The sequence below is a fragment of the Falco punctatus genome (genome assembly GCF_963210335.1).
Source record: "Falco punctatus genome assembly, chromosome: Z".
Taxonomy (NCBI): Eukaryota; Metazoa; Chordata; class Aves; order Falconiformes; family Falconidae; genus Falco; species Falco punctatus.
This window is the reverse complement of record NC_137586.1, coordinates 66,406,860-66,429,506: the sequence shown is the minus strand read 5'-3', so window position 1 is coordinate 66,429,506 and position 22,647 is coordinate 66,406,860. Positions and strand designations below refer to the sequence as shown.

The 22,647-nt window shown below is 38.2% G+C and overlaps 1 protein-coding gene across 8 annotated transcripts in view; it reads left to right on the top strand.

Moving 5' to 3' along the window:
• Positions 1 to 20,293, top strand: part of TNFAIP8 (TNF alpha induced protein 8) — a 66,387-nt gene extending 46,094 nt beyond the window's left edge. For 3 of the 8 annotated variants that reach the window (XM_080370931.1, XM_080370925.1, XM_080370926.1), the window contains one exon: positions 18,442 to 20,293. In XM_080370931.1, the coding sequence (XP_080227057.1) occupies positions 18,442 to 19,007 (566 nt within the window). In that variant the 3' untranslated portion in view covers positions 19,008 to 20,293. Of the gene's footprint in view, positions 1 to 14,431; positions 15,838 to 15,883; positions 17,522 to 18,441 lie in introns of those variants that run through there. The other 5 variants (XM_080370927.1, XM_080370929.1, XM_080370928.1 and 2 more) reach the window with 4 other exon arrangements.
• Positions 20,294 to 22,647: the final 2,354 nt, after the last annotated feature.

Below are 22,647 nucleotides of genomic sequence, written 5' to 3'. Positions count from 1 at the left end.
TTGCATTTGATGAAAACAATAACTTTTCAGAATATTTCAGATGGTTTTCCTCTCACACTCTGTACAACTTTTCTCACTTGAAGAGTAACATTACCAGGGGCCTCTATCTCCTTACTTGCATAAAGCAACTCTGTTGTTTTGCAGAAGAGTCAGCTTGGACTGAATCAAACATAACACTAATTATACTGATAGAACCTGGTTCGTAATGAAGCATGATAGCCTGTGTTTGATAAGAATTACAACAGTGCTTTCTGTTTTCTTTTTCTTCTTTCATCTCATTGAATGAGCAGGTGAACTAAAAGGCGTTTCTTTTTGTTTTCCCAAGAAGATTCTGTAGGACAGATTTATCAAAAAGCAAAGCTGTCAAAATATTTCTCTATAGAAACTGTTTGAAAAAGGGAATATGTGAATAGGGATATGAAAATGTGAGCATTCTCCCTCAGTTTTACAGTAGCAGAGATCAGCATGCATGCCGTAGCATGAAAGATCATCTGGTTTCATACAGGAAGCTGCAGCCAATTTTACCAAGTTGGCTTTGTTTGAAATGTAGATTTTTCTTGTTGAAAGAAACCTCTTACCTTTTTAGATGACTCATATTCTTAAAATCCTTTGAAAATATTTTTGCCTTTCTGTACATTTCTTTTGAAACAATTTGAGATGCCAGGATCTTCATGATGAAAAAAGCACTTGGAGCAGGTGGCTGAGACTGGAAAGAAAGGGTAGCTTTTAGTTAGTTATTTTTAGCTGGGAAAATACTTGGGTATTGCTGTCCTGTGATTTTAATAGGTTAGAATGGAAAATAAAAACAGTAGCCATTGTGGGAAGATGAGGTACAGATGTCACTGAGGTGGTTTTTCAGTCAGTCCGTAAATGTATGGCTGATAATACACTCCCACTTGTAAAGGAATAATTTAGAAGATGCAGAAGAAAAGAGGGGTTAGTGTGTCTGTGAATAAAGACTGGGACTAACAGGTAAATATGTAGAAGTGCAGCTTTTACACTGCTTTGCCTAGTCTGATTGAACATGGCATGAAAGGTCACTGATCAAAATACTGAAAAATACTGTCAAAATACCTGTGGATTTCTCATGGTCCAGTGTATGTGGCATAAAACAGGCATTCAGAGTCTTTAAAGACTGTTTTGTCAAGAAACTGCTTTTTGCATAAAGCAAATTGATGCTTCACAAATTCAAACTCAATTTGGGGCTAAGGCTTTTGACACTGAACATAAATAATCTGAAGTGGTTTACTAAAGGGGTGGTGGGTAATTTTTCCTTTAGGTGCAAGACTGAATGTCACTCTAGAGGAGAAATTCCGATTTACCCACAGATTATGAGGTTGAGCTAGGGAATTAGTAGGTGAAGGCCTGTGACACTATGGAAGGGGTAGAGGGTACACTTGGAAAATTATAAAGTAGTTACTTTACCAGATCCTGTACATTTCAAGGCCAGAGTTAGCGATGAAAGCATAGTGGTTAATCTGCTGCATGCTAAAAAGTGAAAGAAGGACAAAGCTAGAGGAAAAATATTATTTTACTGTTGTTTGTAAACAAAGTCAGAATTTTTCTATTTTCTTTAAAGCAGACATGCTCTAGTGGCCCGGGCAGCATCACTGGCCAGGAGCTAGTGAAGGGGTATGTGTAAGGAGCTCTGAAATTCGGTTGCAGCTTCCAGGCATGAATCTCAGACCATGTGTTGGAAGATCAGTCTGAACAAAAAGGAGGTTTGAGGGTACAGTAATAGCATTGAACATTGCGTCTGTTCTGACAGTGAACTGGTGAGCAATACTTCACTTCCAGCTACTTTATACAATCGAATCACAGTATTTGGAGAACATTGGGATGTCTATAAAAGTAGGTCTAATGGGTTAATATAGATTTTTTTAAAAAAAATCTGCATAACAAGATCAAAGTTCATTTTTACAGTAATAAAACCTTTACCTATGTTACAGTGAAACGCAAGGTCAGGGTCAATTTTGAATGGTGAACACCTGAAGATTTTCTTTTTTATACTTAATTGAACAAAGATAGAATCTTTGACCTCAAGTTAAATCTTACGTTTTTAGCACGAAATGTGAGAAAAAAGACTGTACTAGAAAGACAGTCATTACCACACTGTATTTCTTACTAATTGCTGGATATGGGCTATGTAGCAGTATATCTAAGCTTTCCAGCTTGTCTTTGATCTCTGCATGGTCTGTATTAGAATGGTAACATGAAACAGGTTTTTTTTCTTCCATCATGCTGCTTAGTAACATTAGAACAATCTTTGTATTCATCTGCATACCACAGTGCTGTGGTAAATGTATTTGTGTGTGTTGGTGTATGTATGGCATCAATCTGTACTGCATTTACAGATTCCAAGAACTGTCATGATGTGAATAACCCTGACATATTTTCTTGTAGTTACTTTTGCCCTGGATGAAACAAAGAGCATGGTAAAGAAGACTGTAGCATTTCAACTGCCAGGCATAATTTCTATCTGGTGTTGCATGGTGGCATGTCATGTACCAAGGAAGGTACCAAATGGTTTCAGGCTGTTGACTCAATTCCTTTTTGAGATACGAAGGCAACGTTCTTAATGCTGTCATCTTAAAAATATGTATCAAGAATAAACCTTTTCAAATATATGACAATGCCAGTTAAAATTACTGTGGTGTTAACAAATTTTTTACATGGTATTTTTCAATAGAAGGAAATAGTAATATATGTAATGCTCCAGAAAACTTCAGCTTCATTCTACAGGTTTTATGTTGTATATTTAGAAAACAACTGGAGATAAATCTAATGTCGAAAAGGAAAGATAAAATAATAACGGGTATCAGAGTGAATGTAATACATAGCCTATGAAATGGTGGATATTCTGTTACAAACCTGGAAGCAGTGCATTGCACCTTTTATTGTGCTTAGTTTTAAGTACCGCGTTTCATGGGAGAGAGAGATCTCTGCATTCCTGCAAGTGCTCACAGCTTTTTTATACACAATTAGTGTTTTTTAATCCAAAGGAGATTACTGAGGAATGAGCTCACCTGTTTTGTTCCTTTTAGAGTGCAGCGCAGACACAGCGGTTATAAAATCACAGAGCGCTCACTGTTTTGAGAAGTCAGTACTCCCTCCCGTAGGTAGTCATGGATTTGCTTTGACATTTTGTAGTCACCTGTCATTGTGTCAGAGTTTTCCAGGGTAGAATTGTGTTCAGTTAGATAACAGATTTTCTGCTCTTGTGCTCCTACAGGCCACTTACTCCATCCAAAACATAGATGGGAGTCTATAATGTATGATCCTCCATCTCACTGTCTTCAAAACTAGCATTTACTAGAATCTTTTATGCTTTTGTGACAGTGAATGGAGAGATCCAAACTGTGCAAGCAAAGCATTATCCATACAAACAACTAGTACAGTACTCCCATATATCAGACCCGCCTTCTCTCTCACCCCGAAGACTAAAAACGTGAGCTTCCTTTGTTTCACCTGCTCTTTGCCTACCCTCCCTTGTCAAAACAACAATCTCCATAAAATATACAGACCAGTGAAACAGGGAGCTTTTGTTGAGGGTAGTCTGAAAAATTCAGTTTGGGAGCAGGAAGAATCATCTGGCCCCAGTGAATGTGTCAGAGATCTGGGTTAGTCAATTTCAGGACATCTTTATTCCTCAGATAACTTTCCTACTGCCAGTGAAGAAATTAAAAGTTTACAAGGGTCATACATGTGTACACAGCTCTGTAAAGCTGAGCAACGCTTAACAATTTGGCATGTCTTGTAACGCCTTCTATAGGCTATTAGAATTGAAGACTAATAGGACAATCTAAAGGCAACATAGATCACTTTTAGCACAGAAAAGAAGGAAAAAAAGATGTAAGCTTCTGAGACATTGGAAAGAATTACTGCTAACCAGACCCTTTAATACCATATCACATATGCATGGGGAAAGCATTGCCAGAGGTAAAAATAGTGGGGGTGGAGCAAGATGATAACACCGTAATGAGGAAGGAGCAGTGGGAAATTTTGATGAAGTATACAGGCAAGTTAGAACTGCTAGATATTTAAAATGTAGTTTGGAGGATTGTACTTTTAATGAAGCAAGATACAGGGTTTTGACAGGAATACAACTGCCGTGGTTTGTAGTACAGCTGCTGCAGCTCCATCTAGATGTAGGCACTAGAATCTGTCAGTAAAAGCACTGACTTAAAGCTGTTTAAAACCATTAGACTCTGGAAGCAGCTCTGCGTCTCTCCCCTTAAAAATCGAAAGAATGGTTGGTTTTATTTTCCTGGACAAATCAGAGTAACCTTTATGATAATCTATCCGGGAATGGGTTAGGTGGCTACTCTCATTGCTTCCTCTATGGACTCAGAATTGAATGGGTTGAACACCTGTTTTTAGTTGTATACCATGTTTGGAAGTCAATATGGAGTAGTTGTCTTCTGCAGAACCCTTTGTACCCCATGTATTTGGCAGTCTTTTCCTTGTGCAGTTGGAGCAGATGAGGAAACTAAGCTAGGTGATAATTTGAGCAGAGACCATGGGATAAGCACTAGCTGTAGCTGGTAGGTTACTGCAGAGAATCACTGGAACTATTAACAGGTTAATAATTTAGCTGCAATTGTTGGGTTGAATGCTAGATTGCTTTGAGAAAATTCCATTAATATAATTATACTTATGCAATCAAATATTTTAATCCATAGCAAACTTCAAGACTCATATCTTTAACTTCAAACAAGATAGAGTCCTTTGAGCTGTCTGGTCAATAGAGAGAATCATAGACTAACTGAGGCTGCAGGGAGCTTCTGGAGGTCATCAGGCACAACCTTCCACTTCAGGCAGAGCCAGCTTCGATGTTGGATCCAAATTCAAAGTTAGATGAGGTTGCTTAGGCTTTCTCCAGTCAAGTTGGTAGCATCTTTGAGAATGGTGGTCCCACAGTTTCTCAAGCAACATGTTCCAGTGTTTGACCACCCTTGCTACAAAGGTGGTTATTCCTAATGAGAGTTCCCCTTGCTGTTGCTTGTGTCTGTTTTCCCCCGTTCTTTTGCTGTATATCCTCAAAAAAAAGCCTGGCTCCGTCTTCTCTGTAACTATTCAGTAACAGGTTAGGTGCAGTGGTTAGGTCCACATTAGTCTTCAGGTTGAGCAAACCTAGAGCTCTCAGCCTGTCCTCTGTATCATGCACTGCAGCTCCCTAACCATCCCAGTGGCTGTCTGCTGGACTCACTTCAGTTTGTCAGCTCCTTTTTTTGGGAGATATGGTGGACCCCAAAACTGGACACAGTACTCCACATATGCAAAGATAGTACTTTGTTTTGAAATTCTGTCAGTCTTTTCCATCGTGCAGAATTGATTGTTGCACTGGAGACTTAGTTTCCCTGCCTTCCTTCCATTTATCAGTGGATGACAGCATGTGCTGTATTATAGTACTTCTTAGATCCTTGGGTTATTTTTTTGAGGAATTTGCAAACTTTGCACTGTCATAAATGAGACAGACTTTAGAGATCAGGGAGGAAAAGTCAGTGAATTCTGGAGAATGAAAAGAAGTATCTGGGTAAGGGAAGGGCCTTGCACCTCCATTTCAAAAGGCTGTATTCTGTGTCAGGATTCTTTCTAAGTATAGCAACAGGCCAAATCAGTGGCTTCTAAGAATAATGAGTATTTTGTAATACATGTGCCAGGGCTAACATAAGGAAAATGTAACGCTCAAATACTAATTGTAATTTGTAATTTTTATTCAACAGCATACATCTTTCCTTTAATCAGTAATGATTTATCATTTGGTCAAGTCTTCTGTCAAATGTAACAGTTTCATAAGTGTTCTTAAATACTGCTTTTTGAGAAGCAAATTACTTCCCCTCTCCACTCTCTCCTCATGCATTTAAAGTCTCTATAAACACATTCGGGTAATAATTAAAGCAAATTAAAACTATATTGCAGGTGTTATTTCAACCTTCTGGAGCAATTTTTTCTTACAATTAGATTGCAAAATGTGGTAAGAGGAGAACATATCATAAAGAGGTGTGAAAGAGCTACTGATTTTTCTGCTACTTTATGAAAAAACTTCTGTTTTTCTGTACCTCACACTCAATAGAAGAAGTAGTGTTTCATCAGTTTCAGAAGAGAACAGTTTCATCAATTTCATAATGGCTTTAAAGCCAGAATGACTTGTTTTTCATGTTTAAGGCTTAATTTTTCATGTTTGCATATTAGGTAGATACTTCCTAGATCCGGTGGTAGCACTGTCAGTAGTAACAGTTGCTGTATATAACTCTGTGAAAGATTTTGAGTGCTTTGACTGTTTCTGCATTAATAAATAGCACCAATCTGATTGTTAGTCATACACGCATTGACCTTAACATTTTTTTTTTTTTGTATTGTGGGAAATCTGGAAGTTACAGGTTTTCATGTTTTCTCTGTCTGCATCTGTGTTTTTTAATGGTAGGTGTACACTTTTTCTTTTGTGGATGCATCTCCATCGTGACAACTGAATACACTGTGGGTTAGCGGTGTAAATGCAACTGCCAGCAACTTGGTAATTTTAACCATAACATCAGCAAAAGCACAAGCCTTAAATCTGCTGTCAGTTGTACACAGTCTTGTTTTGAGTGACGAGGAGAGAAACTGGGAAAGCTGTACTTTGAGAGTTTCATTCTACATTAATCTGTTTGGGATGTTTTTTCATGCATTTTGTTTTTCTTCATAAGATTCCCTGCCTGGTTTGGGGTCTGGTTTGATTCAGTTTCATCATGTGATTCCGTGTCGCACTTCTTTTTTGTGGTTCATTTCTAGTGTTTGGCTGGCTAGCAGTGAGAAGTAGAGAGCCTGCGTTTCTGCATGGCGTGGCAGATTCAGGCTGGGGAACTTGGGATCCAAAATCTTCACCACAGATCTGTTTCAGCAGAAGCAATGTAGAGGACTGAATACACACTGTATAAACTAATGTATTTTTCCCTACCTTTTGCTGAATTCAGTATTGATATTTGTAACTATACAGATCAGTAATGAAAGATCAAATAGTCTGTTTTGCATTGCAATGGAGGAAACCTGCACTTCAGTTTGACATACAATATACAAATGCTAGGGTGTCTGCAGAGGGTCCTGTTCCTGCTGGCAGTTTACAATAATGAGGCTATAATGCTGTAAAGTGGCAGTTAGCATTTAGTTTATTTGAGAGCATTTATCCTTGAAAGGTTTGTAATTTGAAATCCAGGGACATACTCTGAGATGTATTTTGCATATCTATGAAGGTCAGTACTGGCAGGTTTCTCTAAGGCATTGGTAGCTGACTGGTGATTTCAGTGGACCTCTAAGAATGTGCTACCCTCAAGTCTTGATCCCAAAGTGTTTACGTTTCACTTCATACAGGAATTAACAAAGCACTGAATCAGTGCATGCACAGACAAGCTTCCACTTAATTAACTTCATTAAGGTGTGTAGAAAACTTTGACTTTGAAAAATGCAGAAATTCCATTGGTTTAAAACTTAAAGCTTTTGCTTTTACTATGTCCACCTTATGAAACTCTTCTACAAAGATAATTTTATTTATAGAAGGAAGAAAATTTTGGTTTAATATTCACAAAAGCAAGTACACGACACTTGAGAACATTTCAGCTACTGATTGCAAGGGCTGCTTTTTCCTATGGGCAAAAGAGGAAATGAATGAATATTCCTGTTCACTTAAAAAAAATTGTAATAAAAATATTCCCTTAGAAGTAGTGATTTAGACTTTACTTCAGAAACTAACAAAGAACGTGAAACAATGAATTGTGAGTTTGAGCAGCTGTGAACAGAAATAGTGGGTACTTCAGGAAGGGGTAAGAATAAAGTTCGGCTGTGATGTCTACATCTGTGGTAAGATGTCTTTGCCAAGCCCACAGCCTTGTCTTCGATGCTGGAGATCAGAGATTTAGAAGTCTGTAATGCAAGATGTTATGTTTAAACTAACCTTTCTTTGCAACAAGCAGTTGTTTTTTTGTAATCAATGGGAAGAGACATAAATTATGGTGGATTTTGATCAATGCGTTGTGGCTTGTTACGTAATGCCGTGTGGTATGGGAGATGAGGGTAGCAGTATCATGGTGGGGTGAAAAGAAGCTGTTATTTTTATTTCAGTGCAAAATTGGTGGTGTTTAACCACCTAAGGCCTTTCATTCTCCGAGTTCAATTCTGCATTCCCTCCTTCTTACTTGTTGGTTAATAATCATGAAAATCTCAAGCAAAACAACCTTTCCTGGTGGTGAATATCCCTTCATAGCTGATCAGTGCTGTTCGTCACCTACTTTAAAATGTCATTTGATGCCAGTGTACAGTACAGAAGCCAGACATTTAAATTCTGCAGTAGTCAACAGCTGTAAAAAAAAGTACATTCAATCTCCTGCGCCATGCCCTAGGGAGTGAACTACAAAATAGATGCAGGTTTTACAGAATCACAGAACAGTTGAGGCTGAAAGGGACCTCTGGAGGCTATCTAGTTTTAGTCAGTCAATATATTTGCAACATTTACAATTAAATAGGATTGCTAGTGCTCTGCTAAATACCAAATTTCTGTTTCCAAATAATACTACTTCCTGACATAAAAGAAAGTAACAGTGTCACACATACTGTTTAACAAGAAGATACAATTTATAAGAAGAACAAGTTGCTAACAGGAGTAAAAGACCTGTTTTTTTCTCTTATGCTTTAAATTCTACTAGGATTTAATGACATCAGTGAAAGCAAAACCAAACTCTTAAGGCACATGGGGAGGTGGACCTGTGCTTTGACAGTCTTAGTTTATGCTTGAGAGTTTAGATGTTGTTAAGGCAAAGATTTTAAAGGTGGGGGTTTTTTTCCAAGTAAGTGTTACAGAAGTACTTTGCATACTTTATCAGATGTTCTGAGCATTGGTTTCAAATTGGAGATGCAAGGAATAAACCAAACCAAGTAAAACAAACAGGAGTCAACGCAAGGCCTCCAAAAGATAGGTTGTGCAGTTGAGCCCTGGGGAGCCTGTTCTGAACTGACAGCAAAGGGGGTAAGGGAATGAAGGAGATAAAATACAAAAGCCAGAATGTAAGCTGAGAGTGTGAACCAGTGTGGCCAGCAGGACCAGGGCAGTGACCGTCCCCCTGCACTGGGCACTGGTGAGGCCGCCCCTTGAACCCTGTGTTCAGGTCTGGGCCCCTCTCTGCAAGGGGGACGTAGAGGGGCTGCAGCGTGTCCAGAGACGGGCAGCGGGGCTGGGGAAGGGGCTGGGGCACAGGTCTGATGAGGAGCAGATGAGGGAACTGGGGGTGTTCAGTCTGGAGGAGACTCCAGAGGGACCTTACTGCTCTCTACAGCTCCCTGCAAGGAGGCTGTGGGCGGGTGGGGGTCGGTCTCTTCTCCCAGATAAGTAGGAACAGGACAAGAGGAAGTGGCCTCAAGTTATGCCAGGGGAGTTTAGATTGGATATTATGAAAAATTTCTTTACGGAAGGGGTGGTCAAGCACCGGAACAGGCTGCCCAGGCAGGTGGTGGAATCACCATCTCTGGAGGTGTTTCAAAAAGGCATAGATGTGGTGCTTAGGGACATGGTTTAGTGGTGGACTTGGCAGTCCTGGGTTAATGGTTGGACCTGGTGATCTTAAAGGTCTTTTCCAACATAAATGATTCTCTTATTCTATGATTTCATTGCTGGAAGTTTGCATGAAAGTCCTGGTAGATGTACTATGGATACAGAGGGAACAGGCTGCGGCTACTAAATACTGGGGGGGCGGGCAGGGATTAAAACATAGAGGGTGCTTTATTTTGCCCTTTGTGGAAGAGGAAAATAAGGGAAATGCATGTTAGCAGTGGCAACGGAAAAGACCACTATGGCCACCAAGTGTAGTCCTCCATAATCACAGGTATCATGACTGACTGGTGGAGAAGAGTAGACAAAGCATATATTGTATGTACAGTCATGCATGTAATACCAGAAAACTTACCCTTCATGCTATAAAACAGGAAGGCAGGGAGTGAAAAATTTACAAACTGCAAGAGAGATAAAGGGTGTCACTAGCGTCCCAGGCCAGAAGAACAGTCAGTATCTGATAAGTAAAATTCTTAGATGGCATATTTTCTTGGTTTTTAGAATCTGTTTCAGTGTTGATACTGAAAAAAGAATATACTAACCAGACACCTGAGACTTGAGTGTCCTGGGAATGATTACTGGTTTTTTTTGTCTATCTGGCCTGTAGCTGTGGCAGTCTTCACCATCTCAGAGGTTTCTTTAGAAAGACAGAAATCAAATTATGTGCCTGTGGGGCACGTGTCACTTAGTGTCTCAGGGCAACCAGTGGAAGATACAAGACTAAATATATTACAAAATGTAAGCTAGAAATCCAGCCTTTTTTCAACATTAAAATGGAAGAGGGATACTGGGGGACTCCCATGCCATCTGCAAGAAACAGACAGGGTGGCGTACAGGTCAACATTGAGAACAGAGAAGCCCAACTAGAAATGCATGGAAAACATTATTTTCAAAGCCTTTGTAAGATTATTCACAAACCTGTCATGTGAACTCTCTGAAGCCTCTGCTGTGGCTTCCTTTACATGCTATTGAAAATATATGCCCTTCGCATTTTGGCAGCCAGGTTTTCTACCCGATGCTTGTAATTGAGTTCCCTGTTCCTCTCCTGCCAGATTGCCATCTTGTTCCGACCTTCCAGTGAATTATATTTTTGCTACATATAACTTAAACTTCCTCTTAACTTCCTCTCCTGCCCCTATGTCAAATTCAAGTCTCTGCAGTAGATTCAAAGTTCCCCAGGGCTGCTGGTCTCAGGACTTTCCCTTCTGCATTACAGCCAGACGCTCTCCTGTTACACTCTAGTTACTGTGTCTATAGTTAAGCGTTTTTTGTGAGAAGGCATTCTTTTTGCCAGGGTGGTTGTAAGAGCAATTAAATGTCTTTTTTAAAACTTTAACTTTTGATAAAACATTCAGTTCTAATGACCATATTATTTTATTGGAAGTGCCACTTGGGTTAGTAATCTTGGCACTGTTGCCTTGCTGCAGTTTGGTACGTGTTTCTGCAGGCTGGATTAAAAAAACCCAAAACAGTACCTGTGCCATTTGCTTGATAAGAAGGACCTAATGATGCTTTATTTCCTATGAAAAGATTTGTGCAGTATTACTGTTGAGCGTGCAAGGACACCTGGTAGATACAGAGGAACTTGATATAACCCTGAAATAGCCAAAACTGAAATACACAGGCTGCGTGTTTAATACCACAGCACCTGTTGTTACATTCCAGCAAGGATAACAAATGGTGGCAAAGGAGTGAAATACCAAATTAAGTTCATGACCCCTCTCTGTGTGACTGTCATTTTCTCTGTTTAATGTCCAACATATTTTAAATTCTGCTTCTCTAAGAGCAATCATCAGAAGTTAATCTGATGTTTTTTCTTCTTGTTAAAGCTGCACTGTTCATTAAAATACATGCAGAAGCTCTAGGAAAAATGGCTTTTAAGAAAGCTTTTAAAATTTCTAAATCAGCTACAGTATATGTATCATGTGATACAGAGGGTGACTGTGGGAAGCACAGGCATGCAAAACCAGAATAACTTGTTGGCACAGACTGCTCTCATGGGACTGCAAAACTCTGCACATACATTCGAGTTGGATATAGCATCTTTCCTTGCCACACTACCCAGCCTTAACCTCTAGGTACTTTCTTTGGCAATTCTTCTCACCTCTTGATCAAAAAAGTATTTTGTTTTCCATTTTTTCATGGTTTGTTTTTGGTTTTGCAGCTAGAATGTGGGTTGTCTTTTGCCGTTGGTCAAATTTTGGACATTTTAGTACAATAAAGCTAGGATTAAATAGCAAAATCAGGAAGCATATATAACAATCTATGTGTTTTGCAAACCTACAGGCAATTACTTCTTCAGCACTTAATATTGAGTCGTTCCCACAGGTGTTTGCTAGTTTTTCTTTTATCTTGCCCATGTTCTTGCTGGTGAATGTATGCAGTATGATTACAGATTAGACATGCAGTGGATTTCAAAAAAATGCTTGATTAGCCAGATTTTTTCCAAAAATTGATTAAGTGTTGCTTCAGAGTGACTTGCAGCCTCAGAGCCGACTTCCAAATTCAGTCAGCCTGCTCATGCAGTATTTGCTATGCATTAGGTGTGGCTTCAGATTGGGTATTTTTTCTTTTGAAGGTCTTCCAGTGTGAATGTTAAAATTGGTACACATTGTTTGATGTATTAACATTCTCATAGTATGCTCAGTTTGTAAAGGTTATGGTGAGTGAGAATTTAGTACAATTTACTTGTACTCATTAAGAGAACTGTAGGCAAAGGTTACTTACCTTTATGAATGAATGCTTTGTATGCACTGAAAATTTGTTTCAACTGTTTTCTAGTTAAAATTGATACTGATATATAAATTGCCCTTTTTTAAAAACAAGGTGCCAAATAAAATATTTGCTCTTCAAATAAGGAACATGTGTACCAGACTCAAAAAAGTAGAGATGTTATGTGTAAGAATTAAGTACTGTATAGGGCCCTTGTTTGTTGGGTTGGGTTTTTTTCTACTTCTGCTGTTTGCCCTCTGGGTTTTCCACTGCCTGATCATGCTTGCCTGTGCTATCTGCCTTGTTGCAGTCCTTTTCGCAATAAACTCTGTGGCTGGTCTCTTCTAACCCCTGCCATCAGTCAGCTTAGAAATTGCAATCCCAGTGTCTGAGGCTGAAGAGTGAAAGCTGTCAGAGCACTATCTGGTCTTGCAGGTCTGGTACAACCTTCAGTTTTCATCAGCTTTTGAAAAGCCAACAAGTGAACAGATGCTTGCAAACACAGAGACTGGCCAGTATGCTGAAGTGGCTGTCTGGGGACTGCTGTGTTTTGGGAATGATTTCTACATTGCATCTACTGTATCTGTGCTTTTAGAAAATGTAAATGTGTAATGCATCTTTCACCCAGGAAACTTTGAAGCACATGGATAAGAATCACAACACTGAATCTTCTGTTTAAAAAAAACCAACAAAACACACCATTGTGTGGTTATTAAGAAGCAGCTACAAATCATGGTGGCAGCTAGAAAAATCAGCTTACTTTATTCATATCTGAAGAATTCATAGTCTATGTCCTATCGCTCATTTTTTTTAAATCTTATTGTCACATAATAAGTACATTATGAAAATTGTTACAGCTCTGGTAATAGGCATATGACTCTATTTTAACTGCCTGTTCTGTGCTTCAGGACTTGTTCATTCACTGATGCTAGCTCTTGCAGTTTACCACCATTGGAGCTTTACCTTACTGAAGTCATATGTTTATACATGAAGTCATATATTTATACACTTCAGCTTACTTTTTTTTTTTGAGGTTTCTGGTCTTTATCATTCCTGAAAACAGGGATAGCTCTGTAGAGACCCAGAAAGCAGAAGGCACAAGAAACAGTAAAAATTCAGTGATTATTATTTTTTTTAAAAAATCCCTTGATATCTAGTTGATCTAATGACTTTGGAGGTGTATGACTCATGGTCACATACACTCAGAGAGAATAGCGCTGTCAAGTAAGCTTGATTTCAAGTTGCCTCCCTCAGGGAAATGATGCTTTCTCACTCCAGGAGTCTGACTGAACATGGAATTCATATGGCATGCGCGGGCTTTTAGCTGTTGTTCTCACCCACGGCCTGTAGAGAGGCAAACACACTTGTCCACACAGGATGCCTGGCAGGAAATGCGTTGCCACATTTCTCAAAAGCTACACGATACAGTCTTTTAAATGTTGCCTGAAGTGCTGTTGCTGCTCTTACCTCATAATCCCATGCAAGTGTCCTTTGTGCCTTGCCCAAAAAATCCTGTCATTTTTGGACCTTGCGCTCCCACGTACTGGTGCAGTACATGGTGTGCCAATCACTAAAATGAGAACTGGGTCACGTGCAGCAGTGATTATTAATTGCTTCACAGTACATTTTCTGTTCCACAGGGACTGTTGTATCAACATACCAGGTATGTACGCTAGAAATGCAACCCACGTCAGAAGGCTCAATTCTTGACTTGCCTGTGGAATGGAAGTTTTTACTGCGTGGTTTTTTCCCGGTCTTTCTGTATTACAACAAGCTTAAAAATACTCAGTGACTCAAATATTCATTGTCAACGTACATGAGTTTGAATACACTCAACGGCAAGTGATGTTGAATCTACCATCAACTGTTATCTCGTGGAAGAAACACTCTGCCTTGATTTAAGGCAGTGAAATCATCTGAATCAACTTTTTTTTTTTTTCAAAATACTTTTTTAGATCAAACAGAACCAAGATGCAGGTGGTTTGGTAATAGGCATTTGCCTGAATACAATGGGAGGTGTACTAGCTTCCATGTCAGGGAAAAGTCAGCATCACAGCCTTAAGTAGTAGTGTTCTTGTACTTCTGTACCAGTCTGCTGAGAGTTTATTAACCCACAATTCTCACTTTTCACCAGAAGTTTATATTTCCACCACAGTTTTAAGGAAACTTAAAAAACACATGTAAGGGAAAATATTTTGAGGAAAACACATCCGGAATGCTACATGCCCAATATTTATTGACTTCAACAGGCAAGATACTGATGTTAAGCACCCTGCTGTTAGTTGCAAAAATTAAAAGTTTCAGAATTAATGACCTCCCAGCTTTCACAGGAGGCAGTCTCTAGCAACTTGTTCACTCCTCTGTATCATAAATTAGGAGACTTTGCAGATGTGCCCATTATCGCTAAGATCCTGTATATTTTGAAGTAAAGGAGGCAAGGTTTCCTCTGAGAGCCTTTCGCCTTGGACTGCACTCCCCTGTGGAGGGCAGCTCTACTGAAGATAGTCATGTTTATTTGTTTACATTGGACAAAAAATGACATCCCATTGATTTCAAAGGGGTATTTTTTGATGAAACACTTTTTAAAAGTGAAGTGTAAAACTGCAGAAGAAAGAAATAGGAAATGCAAAGAGCGGTCATGAGGAAAACCTATCTGTGAGATAATGAAAATTAGTGGGATTACCTGCTTTTATTCTGGGTCTACTGCAGGCCACCAGAGAAGTGGCACGGTTTGAGTGTAACGTGCAATTATAGGACCTGTCAGCACAATAGGTGTGGTCAGAGGTTTGTACATGCTGGCCAGCTACTGTGGTCACTCTTAAAAAGTGACCGCGTACAGTCAACCCTAAGCAAATGAGTCTGGTTAAGTAGTTCTCTGCATGTGGATTTACAGCCTTATTTTTTAGGTGCTCCAATCTGAAATTGTAGTTTGAAAGGTTTGAAAGGGGGTTCTGGGCTGTGCTCACGTTGGGAACAGGGGGCTGGTGACAGGTGCAGCCAGTGGCCACCCCTCCCCAGCACCCTGTGATCCATGAATCGGGCATCTTTGATACATGCAAGTGTCTGCATTTGCAGATACCAGGTTAACGTTTTAACCTCTTCTTGACACATCCCTTGCTCTTCCGAGTCACAGGACCTCCTTCTCCGCCATTTCTGCTAATTGTCCCGGTTGTCAGTTAGCAGTAACAGCTATTGGTGTTGCACTAGCTTGCTCAGAAGCGCAATTTCCTTTCAGCTCTCTTTTCAAGGAAGTGAAACCACTACGATGTATTTTTGCATTCTGAGGTACCAAAGCAGCATGAAGCACTGCAGGCGGGAGAGAAAGGTAGCTGAGAAGAGCTCCTGTTATGGTGAGGGGCAGAACCCCACGTTCACTCTGTGATAGCTTCTGACAGCATTTCAAAGCACATCATAAAGTGTGTGCTGGATTTAGCAGAATAAATAAGCCTCAGACCTGAATAATAATTTAGCAGAATAAATAGACCTCAGCTGTTTTGCCTCTCTTTCTCCTGTGAGCGTTAACAATTGCAATTCCTTTTGATGAACAAGTAAGTAATAATTTTATTCATTTTTAAAGAAGTATGTATGTTCAGTCTGAAGGAGCTCCATAATCTTACTGATTAAACTCAGTTTTATTTAAGCAATTGACTGAAATACATTTTAGGTTTTTCTGCTGTTGATAATGAGGAAAAATTCTGATCATAAAATACACTTTCCTTTTTGGATTGACTGAAATGCTCAAGTATGAAATGTACGTATTTAGCGACTGAATTAGAACTCATGTAGCAATATAGGGAAAATGAGGGTGACCTCTGGTGTAGATAGAAAATAGGCCATGCTGTGTAGTCCCAAATATTGGGACAGTTTTTAGAGACATACCATTGAGTTTTAACACCTCTTGTAAGTGAACAGTTCCTGTTTTGCTTAGCGATGGTAATTAGATGTGGAGCTCTGCTTTGTCAAATGTTAAATTACATAATGTAAGGAGGTTTTGTTGAAAAACTGTAAAACTTTTAGAAAACTGTCATCATGTTTTCAGTTTCTTGAATTTGATACTTTGCAGGCTGTTACGTGTAAATTGTTAGAATCGTAGCTTGCATGACTCAGGAGGCAGGTTGCAGATTTCTGTTCAATTACAGTGGAGCTTCTGTGTGATATAGTTAGCACTTTATAAGAACATGTGCAGAACATTTTAAAATACGTATATATTGGGGGGGGGGGTCTTTGCAAATTTATGGAAGGTACTTTGAAACAACTACTGCTATTAGTATGAAAATCTGTATAACTTTGTGGACTGTCAGAAAGAAGATATCATGAGCAATTAGTAAATTGGAAGGCTTTGAGAAATAAAAGTTATGAAAGAACTATCAATATGCCTGTTTTGGAGGGAAAAAGCTTTTGTTCATCTATAGATTTTTGTAAAGCATTGACAGTTGAGTTCTAGTATTTGACCACCCTTTGAAATACTTTGTTTTATTTGAATGGTAACAGTTGCAGGTTTATGTTAAAAACAAAAAAAGTGAATCAAGTATTTTCAGTTCTGATTGACTACTTAGCATCTTCAACGGCTTCCTGTATCTTTGTGGTTGAGAAACATGCCAGTCTTGTGATCTTGAGTGCTTTGCCCAAGATAGTTAACAATGGGTTCTTTGGTTTTTGAGTGTCCTCATGTAGTAAAGATTTTAAAAAATGTACTCAAACACTTCATGCTTCAAAACAAAATGCATGTATGCACTGAAAGTCTTTAGAAACAAATCCGCTTGAAAGTTTCTGAGGTAACAAAAAAGGCGCTTGTTGTTAAGTTTGTCAAAGCTATTTTTAAAGAAAAAAATACAGATTTGTTTTACATGTCCTGAAAGACAAGTTCCTTCTATTTGCTGGAACCCTAGAGGCACCCTGTGTCTCAACACACCCAGCTGCCCAAATACAAACAGTTAGGAGAAAACCTTTTCCAAATTCAGGGGCTAACTGTTTGGCATCTGCATAGTTTTATGTTTTTATTAAAAGAAAAAAAAAATAATGTTTCCAGGCCCTGTGTTTTCAAAGCAAACCCTCCATATGTGAAGTAGATGTAAGCAGATGAAGCTGGAGACTCCAGGAAAGCTGCAGTATAAAGGCAGCCATCTCCCACACCATTCAACCCCAAATATGAATTCACATGTGCCTTAGTGGAGAAGGAGCTGCAAAAGGAATGTGCTGTAAATAGTTGACACTGGCAACAGAACATGAGTGGTAACATTTCACAAAACAAGCTTCTGAAAGAATGTTCTGGGTCTTTTAAGTATTTAAAGAAATTACAAACTGGTCATTGGGTATATTGGTGCAAGCAAGCATAGTCTGGGAGGTGGAAATCTTTTCTAGGATCTACTTTATTGGTCTAATAAAAGGTCTAAAGGAGGATTTCTGTGTAAAGTTATGCTAGCAAGTGTTAGGGCAGTACCTAGACTGTTCATTTTTGGCTATTTCTGCATTAAGTATAGGACATAGTGTTACTTTATACGTGCTTTCTTTCTGAAACGTAGCTTCTTTACATTGCATCCAGAGAATCTCGGTATTGTTTGCTGACAAAGGATTTTTGTGTTTGTATTATATTTTTAGCATATATCTGTACATATGTAGAAATAGATAAATAAAAATATAATAGATATGTAGGATCTGAATTAAATCATGTAAAATGCTAATAAGGAAAAAATCTTACAATAGTTGATGCACTGAATTACTGTCTCTAATGGAATAGCAGTGGTAATTGACATGACATTGGGATAGTCATGGCTTCAGATTTTGTTATGAATATGAGAATCAGATCAGACTTAAAACTCATTTGATCAAATAAGGCAGGTTTATTCCCTCAATTTGAAATCACATGAATCCATACATAGGATATAAATACACAAAAAATATTTTTTAACATGTTCTATCTCATTACATGTTTTCTCAGAAGTAAAACGCTCTAAAAGAATGTAAACCTAAAGACAACAGAATTTTAGGGATTGGAAAGATGGGGGTTTCTGCAACTATGTACATAAGTTTTGCATTACTTTTGTGCACTTAGTAGGACTAATACAAACAGATAGACATGCGAATATTCCTGAATTTACTGTCCATAATATGTCTAATATGAAGTATTCACTGCATACCTTTCCCCTCCGCAGTGGCCACAGATGTCTTCAACTCCAAAAGTCTGGCCATTCAGGCCCAGAAGAAGATCCTTGGAAAAATGGTGTCCAAATCAATAGCAACTACTTTGATCGATGATACGAGCAGTGATGTTTTAGATGAGCTCTACAGAGTGACAAAGGAATATACACAAAATAAAAAGGAAGCGGAGAAGATCATCAAAAACCTCATTAAAATAGTCCTGAAGTTGGCAATTCTCTACAGGAACAACCAATTTAATCATGATGAAATAGCGTTGATGGAGAAATTCAAGAAGAAAGTTCATCAGCTGGCTAAGACTGTGGTCAGTTTCCATCAGGTGGATTATACCTTCGACAGGAATTTTTTGTCCAAACTGTTGAACGATTGTAGAGAGCTACTTCATGAAATCATTCAGCGTCACCTAACTGCGAAGTCACATGGACGCATCAACAACGTGTTTGATCACTTCTCTGATTGTGAATTTTTGGCTGCCTTGTACAATCCTTTTGGACCTTATAAACTCCATTTGCAGAAACTTTGTGATGGTGTCAACAAAATGCTAGATGAGGGGAACATATAAGTATGCCTGTGCATTATTTGTAGATGGCACACTGTTGATTTATGAAGGAATAAGGGAGCATGCAAAAAAGGTTTTTTACATTATGAGAAATATTTCCAAAATATCTTTTATTAAATTGATTCCTTATTATGACCTATATGCACAGTCCATCTGGAAGAAAGGCTGCACGTGACTTTTTTTACTGTGCTTTTCCTATAGAAACAGCTGAATAAAGAATAAACCAGAATAGTCCAAATAGAGTAAGAGTCTGCAAGATAGATACACAGAACAATATGCTGTCAGACAATCCACATCTTTCATAGATGTACAGCATTATTTCTAAACTAACAGAGTCCACTAATGTTATTAAGAGACTATCATGGTGATGGTACACTCTATAATTTCTTTATATGTGAAGTATGTATATTTGATTGATTTGTAGTCTTTTATGCTCTCTGCACAGATCATAGCTTCCTAGTGTTGCTCTTACGAAGCAGTCAGTTCTAAATATTATCAGTGATGCTGTCATGTGGAGTCTTCACAGCCTTGTTCATCTCTGGCTCGGTGGTGTCTCCTGTCTGCAAGGGAGAATCTGCCAAACAGAGATCCTTATAGGCCCGCACAGATGCTTGCTTCTTTGATATTATGGGGATATTTGAGGAATAAGCTACAGTAAAATAGCCTAACTGGGGAAGAGTGTTCCCTAGAAACCACCTGTGGTACATAATTTTAACTCTGCCTATGATAAAGTAAACCATAGTGACTTATCTGTGCAATTCCTTAAGATACTAAGAATACTGCTAGTAGAATAGAATCAGTCTTTTGGGTTGGAAGGGTCACAATTCTTTTTTGGAAAGGTGTGAGTCAGTATATTTTATATACTAGGCTGATGTGTATGATGATGTGAATTCAGAAAGCTTGATCATCTGAAAATAAATTCCAAGCCTATTTGCTTTGTGTACAATGAAACTAGAAACAGAAATTAGTTTTATTGTTGTGTTAGATACTATTTAACTAATGGAAAAATGGAATCTTGAATAGTCTTTTTTTCTTCTTTTCTCCCCTCCTACATTTCATCCTTCTTTTTCTCCCTCATCTTCTCCCTGTCTTACCCTTGGGGGATAAAAAAAAAAATGTGACTTTCTAGACACTGTAATGTACTTAAAAGCATGAAGTTGATACATTTCAAATACCCGAAGGCTTTTTGTTAGGAAGCATATAAAGAATTTGCTGTTTATTTAATTGCCAGTGTTCTTGCTGTTTGCTGTGTCCTTTTGTTTTAATAAGTAAACCAAAGAATATTTGCACTCTGAACTTTTCATGCCTTTTTTTTCCCCTTGTTGCATTTTAAATTATGAAAAGCAAACTGGGCCTGTGCAGGCAATGAAAGCATTGCAGCCTCTAACATATGGCTTAAGCATTACTTGTGATTTTTTGAGAGAGAAAATTCACTTTTATTCATGTATGTTTGGTCACTAGGCTCTGAATATTCCCAGAAAGGTGCCAGAAAGGTGCCAGAGAAATGTGTGTTCAAAATGTCAACTCATTTTATACAAGCCACTAGTGTCCAGCAGAGAGACAAGATTAATGTACTACTAGGCTGGAACAGCTGGGAATGTAAGGATAGTAGAGTGGAACTTGCCAAGAAACAGATTATTAGCTTGACATCTGAAGGAATACCATTTTAAGATCCCTTCCCTGTGTTTTACTTAAAACAGTAAATATGTTGTACTTTTGTCCATCAGAAGTCATGTATAGGAGTGCAACGTCATGAGGAAAATCCCACATATTTTAAAGTTTCTGATGTATTTGCTCCACCTATTTCTTTTATTTCCCACCTAGAAAGAGAAAGCTGTTTGTTTTCTTTCCAAAGTCTTCTCTGAGGTGAGAATAAGAAGGAACTTGACTTCTAGAAATTGGAACCATTTTCTTTACAAGTCCTGTTTCTAAATGATGTTTTGATTCTCCAAAATAGCATAGTTTATAGTGAGTGGTAGCAGTGACTGAAAGTAGGACAGGATAGCACCTTGTTTAGAATCAGGCATAATAATACGTGTAAATAATAAAATGGTGTAAACCATGACACATCTTCTTCAGCCATGACCCAGAATATTTTGACTGCTCAAATCTGAATTTTCTCTGAGACAAAAATTGCTTAAATGGTCTTTGTACATAGTTGGCGAACACCTACTTACATGTGTATGAGCCATATTGTATTCAAAACTATGTATATTTTCAGTAACACAGTAACTTCTTACTCAGCTGCATTATCTGGCCATTTACTTTCTAGAAAAAGTAAAAATTGTGCATGGAGATCTGACTATAAGCATAAAAATTTGACAACTAGTATTATATTTAGCTATAGTTATATTTAGCTCACAATTTAGTTGTATTCTTCTGAGATGCTGTAGGTATAGTTCTTGCCTGGCATTCATTTTCAGTTACAAAGAAGTGACTTCTGTAATCATGAAAGAAAAAAAATTGTACTGGATTTCCAAAGACCTACCTTTATAAATAACACAACATAGCACTCAAGCTGTGTACTTTTGCAGGTTTTTTCCCCCCTGCAATATACATAAGTAGTGGCTTTAATTATCAAAATTCAGAAATAAATTGATAGCATTTTTCCTTGTAATACACTTGTTGTATTAAAACATTGACCCTGTAGCAGAAAGTTAACATGACTTTAGAAAAGGTTACAGTAGTACTGTTTAATTATGGGTAGCATAATGCCATTATGCTGTGTTGTAAAACTGATGCAACACTGTTTTAACAGGGTAAAAGTTACTAATATATTAAAATCCAATCATCATGGATTCATTTTACAATAGGCTTTTAAATCTTAGTACCCTAGGTGGTTTGTATTTGTAACATCCTTTCAATGTTTAGCTAATATGTAGGGCCTAATGCCAACAAAATGTATGTTGGTGAAGCTGTGGAAGTTAAACTAATGTTACAAACTTGTAGATGCATTGAAAAAGTGGTAAGGCAGACCCTGGATACTTTTGCAAGACATAACTGTGCTCTCAGCCATACAAAGAAAAGATACAGGGAGGTTGTCAAGGCCATTTTGTGTGTACCACCTTAAAAGGGATTCACTAGAACTTTTGCCCACCCCTTAAGTTAGTGTGTGTTTGTGTGTATGCACAGACAAACAAAAATATACAACTGGGTAAGTTACAAGCCTTATTCTAAATTATCTTGAGATTTATTTCCATTTAGAAGGTACAGAGATTCTCAGGATTCTGGAAGCTTTTGGCAACTAGTGTGTTGTGGTTTTGGTTTTTTTGGTTTTTTTTGTTTTTTTATTCTTTAGGAAAATACCAAATCAGATCTCATGTAAAAAAAGATTCAACGCCACCCATAAAGGAAATTCCTGTAAAATAAAGGAGTGAGGAGATAGCTAATCGCTTTCTCACATCTCTCCCTAAAAAGATAGCATTATTTCATGGAAGCAGTGAGCTGATTTTGATGGCAGTTGGCTTCAGTTGCTTTCCAGCCCCTTGTTGTAGCTGTAACAGCTATAATGTGACTATTCAAATGTAAACAAGAATTCTGCATGAACTTATCAAGGGACCAGAATGTGTCATGATCTAGCAGAGGAATCCACACTACTCCCAAGTACATCATTGTCAAAGATGACAAGCGTTGAGTTGTATGG